A 19,176-nucleotide genomic window follows, 5' to 3' on the forward strand; every position below is an offset into this window, starting at 1 on the left:
AAGATATGGCTGGATGTCTGACACATTCATAGATAATATAGCTCTCCTGCAAAGCAGCCCCCAGGTCTGTCACTGGAAGCCCTAGGTGATGGACGGATCTGATCTCCCCCCTTACTTCCAAATGCACCTGGGAATCCTTTGCATGGGGCTGCCCTGGTTGCTAATGCAAAGGAATAAAGGATTCTGGAGTGGATGGGTGCAGGTGGGGATCTCACTGTGGGGTACAAGATGACCCTGGTATATTTCAAACAAACAAAGAGGGATAGAAGGGCTCATTTAGTCCAGTGAAGCACTTTACCAATTCTACTGCCCCCCACTTCCTGATGTGGCTCTAGGTGATTGCCTATGTTATCTCTTCCTAATGCTGGTGATGCCGGGACAGGGCAGCCTTACTGATGCACCTGGGACATCTGCACGTCAATCGCTGGAGAGTGAGTGAGGCTATGGCCTTGACTGACTTACGAGAACGTTGAAGTTGTCCTGTTGGTTGTACAAGTGTCTGTTGCAGCTCAGGCAGTCCCTCTGACAGTCGCCGAGCACGTGGGCAAACAAACACAGCAGCAAGAGATCCCACAGCAGAGCCCCCATGGTGGCAGTTGCAAGACCTAGGGAACAGAGAAACAAAGACAAGTCGCTCATTGAAGAGATCACTCCCGGTCTGTTAGAAAGAGAAATTCTCCCATTGCTGAGTCACCAGAGCGGCAAAACCTCTTAAGCAACCAGATTATTTCCCCAGTACACTAACAAGATGCATGTGGTCTGACTGGTCAGTAACTGCCAGGGTCACGCTTTGATTTTTGGAAACCGATACTGCATTTGCTTTTGCCCCGGTCAGTTGGTGCTTCCCCAAACTGTCCATGGTTTTACAAAACTAATGATCAGGACTCCACTGTTCCATTACCAACTCTGCCACTGATTTCCTGTGTGACCCTGGGTGAATCATTTAACTTATTCAGGTCAGTTACCCATCATTAAATTGCAGGCCGTGTCGCTCCACAGGGGCAGTGTGAGACTTAATTGTTTGTAAGGCACTTTAAGATCATGGAACAAAAGGTGCAAATAGTCAAAGTAAACTGTTGATAAAGAGCCTCTGGTCTGAAAATGTATCTGTCGAAACTGTTCAGCAAATGTGAATAATGAATACATTCATAGGCAATCAAATTTGGGTTCCAAACAATTTGCTAATTTAAAGAGCAGCTAAATCCATAACAAACAGTATTACTCATAATACTCCATCAGCTCTTAGTGACACATGTAAGGGAGATATTGTCGAACATATGGAACCAAATTCTGCTGCCAGACACATTCATACAATTCACTTTGTCTTCAGTGAAAGATGTGCTTGTCTGGTATATTAATTTTGTATTTGAGATGGTGCTGGAGGAAAACTCCATATCAGTGAGCTAAAGTGGGCCAAGTTGTACTGTCACTCCTACGTTAAAATCAATGGTTGCAACTCTGCCCTTCTTTGAGGCACTCTTCAAACCCAAAGCAAGGCTTCAGTGTAACTACAGCAGGTTTTAGACGTTAATTCGGTGTTGATGAAGGATTGGCTGCCGGAGATGGAATTTGTCTAGACAGCAGAGGTATCCAGAAGTGAAGTTTACCTCAACCCTGGAGTGATCACACATAGGCGGCGAGGGGAAGTAAGTTTTTGTGACCCATCATAGTTTCTGAGCTGAGGCTGCCAGCCAAGGCAGCTGATTTAAAGCCAATTAGGGAGGTGGTTTGTGGGATGTGGTTCCTGGCTGCTAGGAGCTGGGCAGAGCTCGCCTCCCATCTGAGCTAGTAATCTAGAAGTGAAAGTGTTTGCATCTCATTCCCAGTCCTTGGAGACATCCTCTTCTCCAACTTCAGCTAGTGTGTATTCACTTCACTTCTCTCCGTCTCTCTATCGCCAACGCAGCTAGAATACAAGTTACTCTTCTATCTACGCTTCCATAGCCTTTGTCATTGACAATATGACAACCCAAGCCTTCTCCCCAGGTTTGGTTGGCTCTAAGGCTCTTCCTGAAGGACCTTTTTACCTCAGATCCTAATTTCCTATCCCACTCCACAGGTGCCAAAACCAGTTAGCAGGAATCAGTCAGCAGCTGCTGAGAATGTGAACATAAGAACGGCCATACAGAGTCAGACCAATGGTTCATCTAGCCCAGTATCCTGTCTTCCAACAGTGGCCAATGCCAGGTGCCCCAGAGGGAATGAACAGAACAGGTAACCATCAAGTGATCCATCCCCTGTCGCCCATTCCCAGCTTCTGGCAAACAGAGGCTAGGGACACCATCCCTGCCCATCCTGACTAATAGCCATTGATGGACCTATCCTTCATGAATTTATCTAGTTCTTTTTTGAACCCTGTTATAGTTTTGGCCTTCACAACATCCCCTGGCAATGAGTTCCATAGATTGATTGTGCAGTGTGTGAAGAAATACTTCCTTTTGTTTGTTTTAAATCTGCTGCCATTAATTTCATTGGATGACCCTTAGTTCTTGTGTTATGAGAAGGAGTAAATAACACTTCCTTATTTACCCTCTCCACACCAGTCATGATTTTATAGACCTCTGTCATATCGTCCTTAGTCATCTCTTTTCCAAGCTGAAAATTCCCATTCTTATTAATCTCTCCTCATATGGAAGCTGTTCCATACCCCTAATCATTTTCGTTGTCCTTTTCTGAACCTTTTCCAATTTCAGTATATCTTTTTTGAGACGGGGTGACCACATCTGCACACAGTATTCAAGATGTGGGCGTACCATGGGTTTATATAGAGGCAATATAATATTTTCTGTCTTATTATCGATCCCTTTCCTAATGATTCCCAACATTCTGTTGGCTTCTTTGACTGCAGCTGCACATTGAGTGGATATTTTCAGAGAACTATCCGCAATGACTCCAAGATCTCTTTCTTGAGTGGTAACATCTAATTTAGACCCCATCATTTCATATGTATAGTTGGGATTATGCTTTCCAATGTGCATTACTTTGCATGTATCAACAGTGGATTTCATCTGCCATTTTGTTGCCCAGTCACCCAGTTTTGTGAGCAAGAGATCTTTGCAGTCTGCTTGGGACTTAACTCTCTTGATTAGTTTTGTATCATCTGCAAATTTTATCACTTCACTAGTGTTTACTCCGTTTTCCAGATCATTTATGAACATGTTGAAAAGTACTGTTTCCAGTACAGGTCCCAGTTCAGACTCCTGGGGGACACCACTATTTACATCTCTCCATTCTGAAAATTGATAATTTATTCCTACCCTTTGTTTCCTATCTTTTAACCAGTTACTGATCCATGAGAGGACCTTCCTTCCTATCCCATGACAGTTTACTTTGCTTAAGAGCCTTTGGTGAAGGACCTTATCAAAGGCTTTCTGAAAATCTAAGTACACTATGTCCACTGGATCACCCTTGTCCACATGCTTGTTGACCCCCTCAAAGAATTCAAGTAGATTGGTGAGGCATGATTTCCCTTTACACAAACCATGTTGACTCTTCCCCAACAAATCGTGTTCATCTACGTGTCTGATAATTCTGTTCTTTACTATAGTTTCAACAAATTTGGTTCTGAAATTAGGCTTACCAGCCTGTAATAGGGTTACCATATCTCATAAATAAAAAAAGAGGACCCTCCACGGGCCCTGGCCCCGCCCATTTCCCCACCCCCTAGCCCCGCCCCAACTCCGCCCCTTCCCCACCCTAACTCCGCCCCCTCCTCCCTTCCACTCCCAGCCAGGGGGAAAGGGCTGCCCCAGTGCTACCGGCTTCAGGGTTTGCCGGACAGCCCCCAGACCCTGCGCCCCCAGCCGGCGCTTCCCCAGCGCAGCTGGAGCCCGGAAGGGGAAGCGCCCAGCCGGGGGCGCAGGGTCTGGAGGCTGCCCAGCAAACCGTGAAGCCGGTAGCGCTCAGGCTTTGGGCAGCCCCTATGCCTCTGGACCCTGCGCCCCCAGCCGGGCACTTCCCCTCCTGGGCTCCGGCGGCGCAGGGTCCGGAGGCACGGGGGCTGCCCGAAGCCGGTAGCGCTCGGGCAGCCCGGCTCTTAAACAGAGCCGAAGAGTCGGGGAGGAGCAGAGCCGCCATTTTCCCGGACATGTTCGGCTTTTTGGCAATTCCCCCCGGACGGGGGTTTGACTGCCGAAAAGCCGGACATGTCCGGGAAAAAGAGGACGTATGGTAACCCTAGCCTGTAATTGCAAGGATTGCCTCTGGAGCCTTTTAAAAATATTGACGTCACATTAGCTATCCTCCAGTCATTTCATACAGAAGCTGATTTAAATAATAGGTTAAAAACCACAGTTAGTAGTTCTGCAATTTCACATTTGAGTTCCTTCAGAACTCGGGTGAATACCATCTCGCCATGGTGACTTATTGCTGTTTAATATATCCATTTGCTCCAAAACCTCCTCTAACGACACCTCAATCTGGGACAGTTCCTCAGATTTGTCACCTAAAAAGAATGGCTCAAGTTTGTCTCCCTCACAGCCTCTGCCATGAAGACTGTTGCAAAGAATTAATTTAGTTTCTCTGCAATGGCCTTATTCTCCTTGAGTGCTCTTTTAGCATCTCAACTATCTAGTGGCCCAACTGGTTGTTTAGCAAGCTTCCTGCTTCTGATGTACTTAAAAAAATTTTTGCTGTTGCTTTTTGAATCTTTGGCTAGCTGTTCTTTAATTTCTTTTTTTGGCTTTCCTAATTGTGTTTTTTTTATACTTCACTTGCCAGAGCTTATGCTCCTTTCTATTTTCCTCAATAGGATTTAACTTCCACTTTTTACTCTGTTGGTTAGCCACGGTGGCACTTTTTCTGTCCTCTTACTATGTTTTTAAATTTGGGATACACATTTAAATTGAGCTTTGATTATGGTGTCTTTAAAAAGTTTCCATGCAGGGACTTCACTTTTGGCGCTGTACTTTTTAACTTCTATTTAACAGACTTCCTAATTTTTGTGTAGTTCCCCTCTCTGAAATTAAATGCTACTGGGGTGGGCTGCACTGGTGTTTTCCCCCCAGAGGGTTGTTAAATTTTATTATGTTATGGTCACTATTATTAAATGGTTCAACTATATTCACGTCTTGGTCCAGAACCTGTGCTCCACTTAGGACTAAATCAGAATTGCCTCTCCTCTTGTGAGTTCCAGGACTAGCTGATCCAAGAAGTAATCATTTAAAGTGTCAAGAAACTTTATCTCTGCATTGGCAGAAAGGGAGTATGGCAGAAAGGGATCTAGGGGTTATAGTGGACCACAAGCTAAATATGAGTCAACAGTGTGATGCTGTTGCAAAAAAAGCAAACATGATTCTGGGATGTATTAATAGGTGTGTTGTGAACAAGACACGAGAAGTCATTCTTCTGCTCTACTCTACGCTGGTTAGGCCTCAGCTGGAGTATTGTGTCCAGTTCTGGGCACCGCATTTCAAGAAAGATGTGGAGAAATTGGAAAGGGTCCAGAGAAGAGCAACAAGAATGATTAAAGGTCTTGAGAACATGACCTATGAAGGAAGGTGGAAAGAATTGGGTTTGTTTAGTTTGGAAAAGAGAAGACTGAGAGGGGACATGATAGCAGTTTTAAGTTATCTAAAAGGGTGTCATAAAGAGGAGGGAGAAAACTTGTTCACCTTAGCCTCTAAGGATAGAACAAGAAGCAATGGGCTTAAACTGCAGCAAGGGAGGTCTAGGTTGGATATTAGGAAAAAGTTCCTAACTGTCAGGGTGGTTAAACACTGGAATAAATTGCCTAGGGAGGTTGTGGAATCTCCATCTCTGGGGATATTTAAGAGTAGGTTAGATAAATGTCTATCAGGGATGGTCTAGACAGTATTTGGTCTTGCCATGTGGGCAGAGGACTGGACTCGATGATCTCTCGAGGTCCCTTCCAGTCCTAGAATCTATGAATCTACCCCGTCCTGAGATGACATGTACCCAGTCAATATGGGGATAGTTGAAATGGGCTAATAGAAGACCATGCTACCTTGTTTCAAGCATCTTTCATCTGAAGAGCTAAAACACTTTATAGCCATGAATGAAGACTCACACTTCTGTGAGACTGGGGTTGTTTATTGCCATGTTATAGATGGGGAAACTGAGGCACATAGTGGTGAAATGACTCAATCAAGGTGCAGCAGTGAATCAGAGCTGAAGAAGTGGTACCCAGGACTCCTGCCAGTGGCTTGTTTTTTTTTTTTTTTTAATCATCCTTCCTCCCCTTGTTAAGGAGACTTAGTACATCTCAAATTAAGATATCAACTTAAACAAAAGAGAGTAGAGCAGATGGCCCACCGTCTTTTCCCTTAGTTCCCCAAAGTTCTCACCACTGAAATTCCAGCACTGGATATATTATTGTTTATTGTTTGTACTATAACAGCACCCAGGCGCCCCGGTCATGGATCTGAGGGTCACTGGGCTAGGTGCTGTACAAGTACATATAGGCTGAGGTCTGACCTATCGGAAAGCTCCCTCTTCCGCTGTTATATTTAATCAGCAGGGCTGGGAGAAGTGGAACAAGGACTTGGGTCCTGGCACACAGAAGAAGCAGGTTTTCTTATTTGCATGACAGTGAGCGAGGAGACATGCCATGCCATTATTCATGAACAGAGTCCAGGAGCGGCGCTGCATTGCAGGCAGGGTGCCTGTCACCAGGGTGATTTATGCTGTACACAGTGGGGATGCCAGTCTCTCTGCTGCCTGTGAAATTCCTGAGGTGCATTTCCCCTGCATGGAGCAATGACTCCCACAAAGCACGGTGGCGTGACAGATGTTCTGCATTATGTCTCCTGTCTAGCAGGATGTTCTGTTTGTGATTCGCATTCCCGTCTTCGGCGTCACGCAATCTCTGCACGTGTGGCACGAAGCTGGCAGGCTTCGGAAGGCCCCCTCCCTGCAGTGTGACTTTCATTTCCTTCCTGGCCACTGTAAGATTCCGCTCAGAGGTGACAATCCATGAATGGGGATCCGCCCTATGAACTGGACACGAGCTGGGACAGCATGGGGCATTGCTTTCGCTGGCACTGTTCTCCCTGAGCAATACACGGAGGACCAGGCGCGCCTGCTGATCAGAGACCAAGGACTGCATCCAGAGACGATGAGTAGAGCAGCGCAGATTCTACTCACTCACACATCCGTGGATGTGGATGAACAGAAGAACAGTGGGATTCAATCCTGAGACCCGCTCTGGTCCTGGTGCGAAGAAGTTAGAAAGCAGCCAGGGAATCCCGCTGCATGGAGGAGTGCTCCACTGGCATAGAGTCAGGCTAACTGACTCCTACACCACCACCTTCTGCAGCCCATAGTGTAGGGGGCACGTCAGGTCGTTCTTTGGGGCAGAGGGGAAGATGGCATAGCCAGAACATGCTGTGCTCTGGCAAGTAGATGGCAGATGGTTCCTTGGGATCGTAGCCATATGGGCATAGTTGAGACTAGCCAGGGCTTCCCTGAATGGGCCCCAACCTGCTGAAGGAGTGGGCAGTCACAACTGCCACAACAGGTCTGAGATGTGCCTGTAGCATTTAAAGAAGCTGCTTGTCTCATTCCTCACTTTTGTAACCTGTGCCTTAAGACTACCATTTTTTGCCACTGTGAATAAACTTAGCTTAGACGAGGCAGATGTGAATCTTATTCCAGAGGCTCGTTTGCCAATCGTACTCTTCTGGGTGACTAGCTTGCGCAAGGTCTTTAACCTCAGTGCACGTCGCTATTTAAAAATAAAAATAATGAATTGTTTTATGTAAGGAAAGGTAATTCCCTCCACACCGGTCTTATTTGTCAAAGTGTTGTTCTGCACAGTGGGGACAACAGCTTTTATTCAAATGATTAGCCGCTCAGAGCTGAAATTCCCATTCACCTGTATAATCAAAAACATTGTGAATAGTTTTTTTTAGGGTGTTTCTGATGACAATAGTAGGGGATAAACAAATTCTAAGAGGAAACTGTCTAATTGGGATGATTTGGGAGGCTACAAGGTTAACGAAGCATTTGGGTATGCTTTTTACCAATTCCTTGTTGCAATAAGCCATCAGGTATAATGCTTGTGATTACAGCATTTATTGCTCTGTCTGCTATCTAGCTTGTAATTGCCTTTGGACAAATACAAAAATGAGATGTTTGATACAGACTTAATAAACGAGGGCCAAATCCTGATGCAGTTGAAGTCAGTGGCACAATGCCAGTTGGACCTGATTCTGGCCTTGCTCATGCCAGTGTAAATTGAGAGTAACCTGGTCAAAGTCAGCAGGTGTTAAACCGATGTGAGAGCAGACCTGGGCTTGTTGACTTCAGTAATACCAGGATTCGGACCACAACATTTCTTTTTGCTTCTGCTTGTGGTTGCTGGGTTGAGCTGTGTGTAAAACAGGGACTAGTGGAACCCCTAAAAGTCTTTGAGGGGAAAGAGAGAGAGAGAGAGAGAAGGTGGGAAAACAGAGAAGACTGGAGGAGAAGATACTTTGAGACTTAGGGCCAGATCCTTGTTCTGTTCCCTTTGTGCCAGCTGTCTCATTCCAGACAGGGATGAGAATCCAGGCCCCTAGCTCACGCCAAGAGGATGGGCATACCTCCCTCCTGCATACAATTTGCATGCAGCGCTCTCTTGACTTCAGTGAAAAGGATGCACAGGACTGGGCCCAGGATGCCTCACTGGAAGAGATTTAAAAGGGGCTTTGTTACAGGGAGATCATAGAATCATAGAATCATAGAATGAGTCCGCCTGCAGAACTGAAGGGTTGCATATTACATTGTGAATCCTCTTTAAAATCATTCCCCTGGGTACGGTTTACCGCAGCAATACTGTCAGTGGGTTGGAATGTGGTCACAGGATAACGTTACTTAACGACCTGCTGCTGCCGCATCAATTTACCGAAAATAAGTGATCGGATCCCTGTCAGAGCTGCCTCATGTAGCACAGATCTGAGGTTGGGGTGGTACCCACAGGTGGTGCTGCCCCATTCACCTGATGTGGCACCTTTGTAGTGTATAGTTAACCCAGGGACATATGCATGTAGACTGTGGAAGAATCTCCCAAAGGGAAAACTAGACTGGACAATGCACTGGAGTATATACATAGGGAATCACCTTGTACTGGCATCTGAGGGATGGACTAGATCAGTGGTTCTCAACGAGTGGTACACATATCCCTAGGGGTACACAGAGGTCTTTCAGGGGGTACATCAACTCATCTAGATATTTGCCTAGTTTTTACAACAGGCTACATAAAAAGCACTTGCCAAGTCAGTACAAACTAAAATTTCATGCCGAGAATGACTTGTCTATACTGCTCTACACACTATGCACTGAAATGTAAGTACAATATTTATATTCCAATTGATTTATTTTAGAATTATATGGTAAAAATGAGAAAGTCAGCCGTTTTTCAGTCATAGTGTGCTGTGACACTTGTATTTTTATGTCTGATTTTGTCAACAAATAGAATTTAAATGAGGTGAAACTTGGGGTACGCAAGACAAGTCAGACTCCTGAAAGGGGTACAGTAGTCTGGAAAGGTTGAGAGCCAGTGGACTAGATTAACTGCCTAAAAGGGAGAAACAGACCATTGTCTTGTGGTGAAGGTAAGAGAGCTGGGATCATTTCCCAGCTCTGCAACTGTGTGGCCTTGGGCAAGTCACTTCACCTTGCTGTGACTCCATTATCCCATCTGCAAAATGGGGATCATTCACCTTCCTCAGAGGGATGTCAGGGAGTGGAATCCATTAGGGTCCAAGCATGCCTGATAAGCGCTGCCCTGAGCTGGGGTCTCAGTGCTACCTGAGAGGGAGCTGCGGAAGGGATTATGGCTCCTTGGACCTCTGCTGCACCTTAGGATGGTACAGTATGGCTGGCCCTGGTGTCTCCAGTTGGCTCTGCTGGCTGGTGTTGGGACCATGGTGTGTTTTCCCAGCAGTTTGAGGAGGAAACAGGTACAGTCAATGTGCAGGGCATGAATATGCCATCTCACGTACAAAACCAGGCAAAGTAACCAGAGCAGTTCTGAGGTTTGGAGCTAACACGTAGGTTGTTTATCTTAGGGGTTTCTCCTGCCATCCATCACCCTGGCATCTGAGCACACCCCTGTGTATGTCACTGCTGAACTTGGCCCAGAAATATCTATGGATGTGGCAGTTGCTTGTTCCAAGTTGCCTTGTTGAATGTGGTCCCATGACTCTAGTCCTCTTGGAAATGCTCATTTCATTGGTTGATCAGAACCCAACTGTGACGTTGTGCAGTCTATATGGTTTTATAAAAACATGATAATAAGTGAATATAATGTAACTGAGATATGCTTCATGCAAAAGGTCTCTTGTAAGGTATCATTACAAAGCTTATAATCTACTGAGTGTGATCATCCTATTTGTAGAAATGTACCACTCTTGTATCTAAAACTAGAAATATAAAACATAACTCTGAGGGCCTATTGTAATTATGCAAAGTGTGGGCCATTAATGATGGTTTGGAATCTTGATGACTCCCATTAACCAGGACCATTGTCTGCAGATGGCTGTGTTTACCTCTTAGTCTTCCTGTATATGTGTGTGCTGGCAAGTGGGCAATGAAGTCTTGCAGTGACATGTGATCATGTCACCTGAACTGGAATCCATCTTTAACCTGGTGCTTTTCTGGTGAGGAGGGGTGGAAACCCAGAGGGACAAAGGGTTTCCGCCTTATGCAAAAGATATATAAAGGGGTGGAAGAGAACAGAGGGGGAGAGGAGCCATCATGAAGAATCCCCTAGCTATCACCTGAGCTGGAACAAGAGCTGTACCAGGGGAAAGAATTGTGCCCAGGCCTGGAAGGTGTCCAGTCTGAGAAAAAACTTACTGAAGCATCTCTGAGGGTGAGATTATCTGTATTCAGGATTAGACATAGATTTGCGCATTTTATTTTATTTTGCTTGGTGACTTACTTTGTTCTGTCTGTTACTACTTGGAACCACTTAAATCCTACTGTCTGTATTTAATAAAATCACTTTTTTCCTTATTAATTAACTCAGAGTATGTATTAATACCTGGGGGAGCAAACAACTGTGCATATCTCTCTATCAGTGTTATAGAGGGCGAACAATTTATGAGTTTACCCTGCATAAGCTTTATACAGGATAAAACGGATTTATTTGGGTTTAGGCCCCATTGGGAGTTGGGCATCTGAGTGCTAAAGACAAGCACACTTCTGGGAGCTGTTTTCAGGTAAACTTGCAGCTTTGGGGCAAGTGATTCAGACCCTGGGTCTGTGTTGGAGCAGACGGGAGTGTCTGGCTCAGCAAGACAGGGTGCTGGAGTCCTGAGCTGGCAGGGAAAACAGAAGCAGGGGTAATCTTTGCACATTGGGTGGCAGCTCCCAAGGGGGTTTCTGTGATCCAACCCGTCACACCAACGAGTGAGAAAGGGGATTTGGGTAGAGGGAAGTAAGCTGAGTGTAAACAGTTTGAAGCTGAGGATCAAACAGGCATAGGAGTGAACATCTGTCTATTAGTGGAGAATCAAGATTGCGGTGCCATGAAAAACCTAGTTTGTCCAAAGCTCTGACACCTCAGAACAAAGACTCAGTTTGAGCCTGGGTCAGCTCTAACTTGGGCAAACGTTTGAGCTGGTTCCAATCTGATCTGGTCTGACCTAGTTAACTTCTCTGGGGCTTGTGACAGTGGCAAATGTAGAGGGGAAAAGGCTACCCTCAGGATCCTCAAACCATGATTCTTTTTCCAGGCTGAGTAGCGGGAACACATAAGGCAGTAAAGAAATGAAAGCTGGGCTTCTTCTTTCCGCGGAAGGGATGGTTCATACAAAGTTTCCTTAATTCAGTGTTACCAGCAGAGTGGAAGTGTTATGCAGATTCCCATAAAGTCTGGAGTATCAGATTCATAGCACTTTGGTACCAGGGTCACACACAGTTTCTCTCTGGCTGGAGTAGAATATGCCGAGGGCATGGAAGGGTTAATCTCAGTAGCTTGTTTGTTGTTTGCCAACTGTACAAGGGAGAGAGCTGATAAGGTTTGGAATTACTTTAATCTTTGCTGAGTCTCATTAAAGCTGGATGGCAGAATGAGTCAGAGGATTGGCAAAAGCTTCCAGAAGAGGGGCTGGGAATGGCAATCATCCTTTCAACTCGCCCCTAAAAGTCATTCGGATTAATCTCCTCTCTCATGATGCACAGAGGCAGAGTGACCTAAAGGGCTGAGCAGGGTTTAATGGTCCAAGCAGTGGTGTGTTCTAACCCAGGGGTGCCACTGATTCCCTGGGTGTCCTTGTGCACGTTGTGTCACCCCTTTGTGCCTCAGTTTCCCCATCTGTAAAATGGGGGGTACTGGTTCTGGCTGATCTGTCTCACACAGTGTTATGAGGTCTAATTACTGAAGTGCATAGAATATCGTGGAGATGGGAAAAACTCTATAGAAATGCTAACTGTTACTATCCGTGGTATCTCTCTGTCTGTGGCATCTCCTGCTTCTTTATCTGGTCACTACAAGGCTCTGATTTTAAAGTCTGTTCTCATTTTTCAACTCACACGTTTGGGCAGCACCCGAGAGCCTTGAATGAAACGTGCTCTAGTGGTAGGAAGTGCTGTCAAGCACTTATACTAGCCATTCAGGCCAGGCTAGATGATATTAATGGCCCTTTTCACTGAAATCTATTAATCATTCTACAAAGCACAGTGGTGATCTTAGAATTAAGACTAGGATAAAGAAACAACGCCTACCAATACTTACTCATTTATGACCCTTTTATTGGAGTCTACTGTTTAAGACGTCTTCTTTCCCTTGAGTTTATTAATTATCATTTCAGCCCAGAATGGCTGGCACCCCACTCACTGACGTCCATGAGTGTGTGTGGCTTCCATCCTGCTCCCATGCAAGCCAGTGGCTCATTGCTTCTCATGGTGGGGAAGCGGCAGGTGTTGGCTGTGATTAATATAAATGGGATAGACAAGACCCGGTAGTTCTCTCTACTTCCCACACTAACTAGACAAAGGCTGTGCTCTCCCCGTACTACAAAGGGCAAAACTCCAATGGGCCCAATTCTGACCTCACTCACACAGTGTAACCCCAGTGGTTTGAGCATTGGCCTGCTAAACCCAGGGTTGGGAGTTCAATCCTTGCGGGGGCCATTTAGGAAACTGGGGTAAAAATCTGTCTGAGGATTAGTCCTGCTTTGAGCAGGGGGCGGGACTAGATGACCTCCTGAGGTCCCTTCCAACCCTGATATTCTATGATTCTATGTAACTGCGGCCTAGTCTTCACTTACCGGCTGGTCCGGCGGCACGCCATCGATGTTCTGGGATTGATTTATCGCGTCTGGTTAAGACGCGATAGATCGATCCCGGATCAATCCCGGAAGTGCTCACAGTCGGCGCCGGTACTCCAGCTCGCCGAGAGGAGTACGCGGCGTCGACGGGGGGAGACTTCCGGCCGCGTCTGGACCGCGGTAAGTTCGGACTAAGGTACTTCGAATTCAGCTACGTTATTAACGTAGCTGAATTTGCGTACCTTAGTCCGAAGTCCGGACTAAGTGGGGACCAGCCCTGCAACAGAGTTATTCCTGATTCATACCAAAGTAATTGGGATCAGGATCAGGCCCTCCAGGCAGCTTACCACACCCCTTTTGTCCCCAAAAGAGGTTTCAAGTTCACTGTGCCCTAGAAAGGCAGGTTGCAACTGGCTGTCACAAAGTGGCTGAGGGAGACACACAGACAACCATTGAGTCTTTTCTTTCCTGCTAATTGAAAGATCTTATCCGCCCGGTCTCTCCAGGCACTAGCAATCATCACCCAGTGAATGAAATGCACCACAGAGAATTGGCTGGGACAGACCTGTTCTGGTGAGAGAGATAAGCAAAGCGGCGGATTTGTACTGCCGTGCAATGTGAAATCCTGGCTTGGCGCACAATTGCTTGTGGCTCTCAAGGGATCAACTGTGCGGTGGGGTCAGAGCAGCAGCTATGAACCTTCCTGCTGTCGTAAACCTCCCCAAATCAACCCAGTCAGAAAGTGAGGGGGTGGGGGTCCCAGGGATGGAGGGCAGAGATCTGAGCAAGGGCACAGAGGGCTGAGATATGGTCAAGAAGCAGCCACAACTCCCCAGCTAGTGAATGTAGAGCCAGAATAACCAGTTCCTGCCCTGGCTCCACCCACCCCACCTCCCATGCAGCCCCTGATGTAGGGGGCAGAGGGCCAGAGCACTCTGGCAATCCTTGGTTGGTGAACAGCCTTTGGAGCCCACAGCCAGCCAGGGTAGTTCAGAGCAGCCCCTAGGTTGGCTTAAATTACACGAGGGCTGGTGGGACTTGCTACCAGCCCCAGGATTGGGAAGCCACCCCCACCCTTCTGCTGGTTCATAGATGAGGCTCTGGCCCACAGACTTGTAACAAAATTCAAATTCCAAATTTTGGGTTATTAAATATAGCCCCAAATATGCCAGTCTAAGTCTAGCGGTGAGCAGGGTCAGAACTACGAGGCTTTATAAACTGCAGGGAGCATGGGAGGGAGAATGAATTGGGAAGTGTGAAGGCAGGGAATCCAAAGAGATGCTGATAGCTTCTGTCAGAGGCACCCAGTCATGCAAATGGTGGCGTAAGACACTTGAGCGTACTATCCTACAGTCATCACATCTCCACCCACAGGGTGTCAGGAGGAGAGTGTATCCTTATTCACGTAATTAGCGGAAGTATAGATGAAGCTGTAAAGATTTTCTTCCCAGAACAAATACATGCTCAGCAGAAATCTCTGCCTGGAACAGGGATATTGATGTAGCTTCCGGGAGGTAAGGGGAAGAGGGGGAGAGTGAACAGACAGCAAGTGTGAAAAATCAGGATGGGGTGGGGGGTAATAGGTGCCTATATAAGACAAAGCCCCAAATATCAGGACTGTCCCTATAAAATCAGGACATCTGGTCACCTGGGGGGAGGGTGACAGGAAAGGTTTGAGCACTGGCCTGCTAAACCCAGGGTTGTGAGTTCAATCCTTGATGGGGCCAGTTAGGGATTTGGGGCAAAAATCTGTCTGGGGATTGGTCCTGCTCTGAGAGGGGGTTGGACTAGATGACCTCCTGAGGTCCCTTCCAACCCATATATTCTATGAAAACAACATAAGGCATCCCCCTTCCAACCTGACAGGGAGAGGCGGGGGTGTGCAGATTCATTAATTTCTTTGTAAAGTGTTTGGGATCCCTGGATGGAATGTGCTAGGGAAGCATAAAATATTGGTGATTATTATCACTCAATGTACCTTAATTGTGCTCGATTTCTATTGTGAAGTAGCCAAGCTGTAAAGCACTATGGAAATCCAGCCTACCAATTCAGATATTAGGAGTCTGGCTATTGGAGGGGTAGCTGTGGTTCCAGACAGGAGCATGTTGGAGGTATATACAATTATGAATAATACTGAGGCCACTTGTACTGAGCACAGCTCACTAGATCAATCAAGCACATCCATTAATAATTCTTCCCCATATAATACAAGTGGAAAGGGAGGCATAAAAGAATACGCTATTTTTAAAAAGCAGCATATGATTAACCTGTGGAACTTGCTGCTGTAGGATGTTGTTGAGTTGAATAAAAATGGATTAAACATTTAGATGACTAAGAATAGTACCGGCCGGTTAGAACAAAAAACTACAAGGCTCATCGGTCCTCATGCATCAGGGCACAAACTGATCAGTAGCAAGATACTAGGAAGAAATTCCCCATCAGATAACATTTCAGAAAGCACCTTGTTGGTCAAAACATGTTGCCAGTTGGTAATACTGCTGTGAAACAACCTAAGAAGTCAAGATTGAACCAGTTCCTGTGACCTACTGTATCCAAGCCAGCCAGGAACCCTTCAGCTCAGAGCTAGTCTTACTTCACGCTGCAGATAAGCCTAATGCAGTACTAAAGACAGAATAATTCCTCTCATAGGCCTTTTCTATTGCATTTTATCCAGGCAGAGAACCAGTGGCAGTAGGGTGACCAGACAGCAAGTGTGAAAAATCGGGACAGGGGTTGGGGGGTAATAGGAGCCTATATAAGAAAGACCCAAAAATCGGGACTGGCCCTATAAAATCGGGACATCTGGTCACCCTAAGTGGCAGGATCTTTGCCCTCTTGTCGTGTCTTTGGGGAAATCCATTTAAAAGGCACTGATGCTTTTATACTGAGCGTTTGTGAGAGCGGGCTCAAAGTCCCTTCCCCCACTGGCTGTTCAGCGATCTCCTAAGGACGTGGCAGAAGCCCCATTGCTTGGGACATGAGTCTGGACACCATGTCTAGGTGGGAACCATCCCACAGGGGGAGTTGGGATGGGCTGGATGGTCTAGTTTTCCTTCAGCAGAATCAATAGCCATAAAAGTTAGAATCGGCGACAATATGATCAGTTTTCGATAGCTTTGTTGGTGCGTGTGGAGCTGTTGCCCTGTGGGTGAAGTGGTACTGAATCAGTCATGCTCTCACTGAGCTAACAGACAAGGAAAAGGGTGATTTCCATACCAGGGCGTGACAAAGAATTGTACCCTGCATTCTCTAACGTTTCCATTTATAAAGTTAATCCAGCCATAACATTCTTTCATTCATTCACGCACACACACCGAAGTGGGGCCTGAGCCAAAACCCAATTGGAAAGACTCCCATTGTCTTGAATGGGCTTTGGATCAGGCCCTTGGTCTGAACACGCTGTGGCTTGCAGACGTCAGCTTCTGTGAGTCACAGTGAATGTGTCCCGCTGATTTCAGCAAATAGCCACAACATTGTCCAATAGTGCCCCCCACTGGCACCAGTTAAAACACGGGCAGTTTTGCTCTCTGAATCTCCCTTCCAATGCTAGGTATAAAGTTATGACTAGCCTGCCTGGAAGCAAGGAAGAATCCGATTCCTAAAACAGAAAATGCTGTTTTAAAAGACACATGTATACAAAATAATAAGAATATTTAACATTTCTAGAGTGTCTCAAAGCAGTTCACAAACATTACTGACATCACACTCCTTTGGTGAGAATGGGTTGATAAGAAGAAAATTATATTTCTGGTTTTTGTGAGATTTCAGCGAAGGTTTTTATTGGCCATAGATTCCTCTAGTTTATATGATGCTTGCAGAAAAGCAAGTGCATCCTCTTGTTAATTCACTAAATTGTGCAATTGGTCATAATTGGCCAAATTATAAGATGCAGTAAATCTATAGATTCAGAAATGCAATTTAGAGGCAGAGCATTGTTGGGAAAAGGTTTCTCCTTCCAGTATAACCCAGTTGAATCTCAGTCATTCCTACCTCTCCTTGTCCTGCACGGGTGACTGCAAGAATATTCTGTTTACCTTTTTGTGTGTTTTCAAAAGGACAAGGCACTGCTCCTAATTCAGATGTCTTTGAGAACACCCTCCAGTCAAGTTCCAAAGTTAGTGATCTCTCTTGTTCTTGCTTTAAATTAGATGAGGTAGAAATACTGAATGGGGAAAATAATGGTGCCATGACTGAGGGAATTCTGAGCCTGGGTCAAAGAAATTCTCCTGGGAATAACTGCACAAAGCTCATAGCAATTTATTTTTTAAAGCTAGCAAACAAAAAAATCCCCCATTCTGTTCAACTGAGGATCAGGCACCGGCAAAATATTTATGTCTAGAATGAGCAGTCATGTAAATGATACCTGTCTGATAAATATCAATAGAAATAACAGGGAGGGTAAAAATCAATAGACACATTACTAAGAAGATGATGTGGTTTTTCCACAGGGTTAGTAGATTTCGATACGCTGAGCAATTCCATCTCCAGTTGCATTTGGTCTTTCATGTAATTAGGTCCAAGAAAGATTTTCTAGGGAACTGGATTGTGAAGGCAAAACTTTTTTTTTCCTGAACCACTCACCCAAACTAGCATCTTAAGCAAGGTCTGATCTTTCAGTCCCTTTCAGCCAGAGAAACTCCTTAAAGAGAATATATTCATTGTAACCCTTTAAATGGGGGAAAAATCTCAGTAAAACCAAAAGCCTCTCCCATTGTCTTTATACTAAAAGGATGTCCTGATCTGAAGAAGCACCTGCATGCAGAGAGAGAGAGAGAGAGAGCGAGAGCCCTTGTGGTCCTCTGTTCCCCACTGACACAAAGAGAAGCAGTGCTGGTATTATCAAGCAATTGCCTACCTGAGGGTGTGTTGTCAGTAGCAAGGCTTCCTCTGATATGTGACTCTTCCACAGTGTCTCTGTCACAGTGGTGTGTATATATATATACAGTATACATACACACACACACACACACACACATCCACGCATCTCCCGCCCCAGCCTACCACCACGTGCATCTATGAGCCCACCCCCAGGATGCTGGCTGGCTGACACGCTAACTAACAGCTGGGGAGCAGCACTGTGCCCTTAGCATCCCCCCCCCCCCCACCTCCCCCCCCGAAACCTTTCCAGAAACAGTGTCACTTTGCAATCGCTTTACCGGAACCCTTTAACGTACCCGCCGTGACACCAGCCTGCTGCGGACGAGCAGTACCTCACGGTGTTACTCATTCTGAGGAGGTGCAGCAGTAACTGATGCTCAGACCTCCCGGTGCCAGCAAACTGCAGCACAGAACCCCAAAGCTACTCAATCAGAACCACCGCGTCCCAGGCAAGAGCCAAGGGAATCCCGGGTTTCCAGTCAGGACTGAGCTTCCCAATCCCCTGGCCTGCACCTCACTCACAGAGCACTTCAATTGGATCCAGAAGGATGAGGTGTGAACGTTTAGCACCTCTTGTTCTCCTCCCAGAGCTTGTATCATTGCATATGAAAAAACACTGACAGGGAAACTGCGTGGTGATGTGCAGAGAGCCCTGGACTGGGAGACGGGTTCTGTTCCAGTCACTTTATTGCGTTGTGCCTCAGTTTCCCTTTCTGCAAAAGGGGCTAACTGAAAGCGCCTTGAGATCTAAGGATGAACAGTCCTAGATAAACGCTTTGTGATTTTTTTTGTTTTGTTTGAGAGTATTATTAAGAATTCTTTGCCTTTCTATAAAGTTACCGGCAGCTTTCATCCAACAAGCTCAAAGTGCTTTATAAATGTATAAGCTTCACAAGACGCCTGTGAGGTAGGAAAAAGATTGAGAGGGATCAGTCCACCCACCACTGAAACACAGGCAGTGCTGGAATGGAATTCAGCAGCTGTTTAGAAGCACATGTGAACCTACCCAACAGTATAAGCCAGAGTGCTAAGGAGAATTCGGCATCCCACTGAAACTGCAAAGGGGAATTTTAGGAAGACA

The 19,176-nt window shown here is 46.0% G+C and overlaps 1 protein-coding gene across 1 annotated transcript in view; it reads right to left on the reverse strand.

The window, feature by feature from the left end:
- PNOC (prepronociceptin) overlaps positions 1-18,230 on the reverse strand; it is a 43,433-nt gene extending 25,203 nt beyond the window's left edge. Inside the window, exons 1-2 of the mRNA XM_005308457.5 lie at positions 18,073-18,230; positions 463-605 (exon numbers count right to left, since the gene is read on the reverse strand). Coding sequence (XP_005308514.3) covers positions 463-605; positions 18,073-18,193 — 264 coding nt within the window. The 5' untranslated portion in view covers positions 18,194-18,230. The remainder of the gene's footprint in view (positions 1-462; positions 606-18,072) is intronic.
- Positions 18,231-19,176: the final 946 nt, after the last annotated feature.

The sequence above is a fragment of the Chrysemys picta genome, chromosome 3, assembly GCF_011386835.1.
Source record: "Chrysemys picta bellii isolate R12L10 chromosome 3, ASM1138683v2, whole genome shotgun sequence".
In the NCBI taxonomy this organism is placed as follows: Eukaryota; Metazoa; Chordata; order Testudines; family Emydidae; genus Chrysemys; species Chrysemys picta.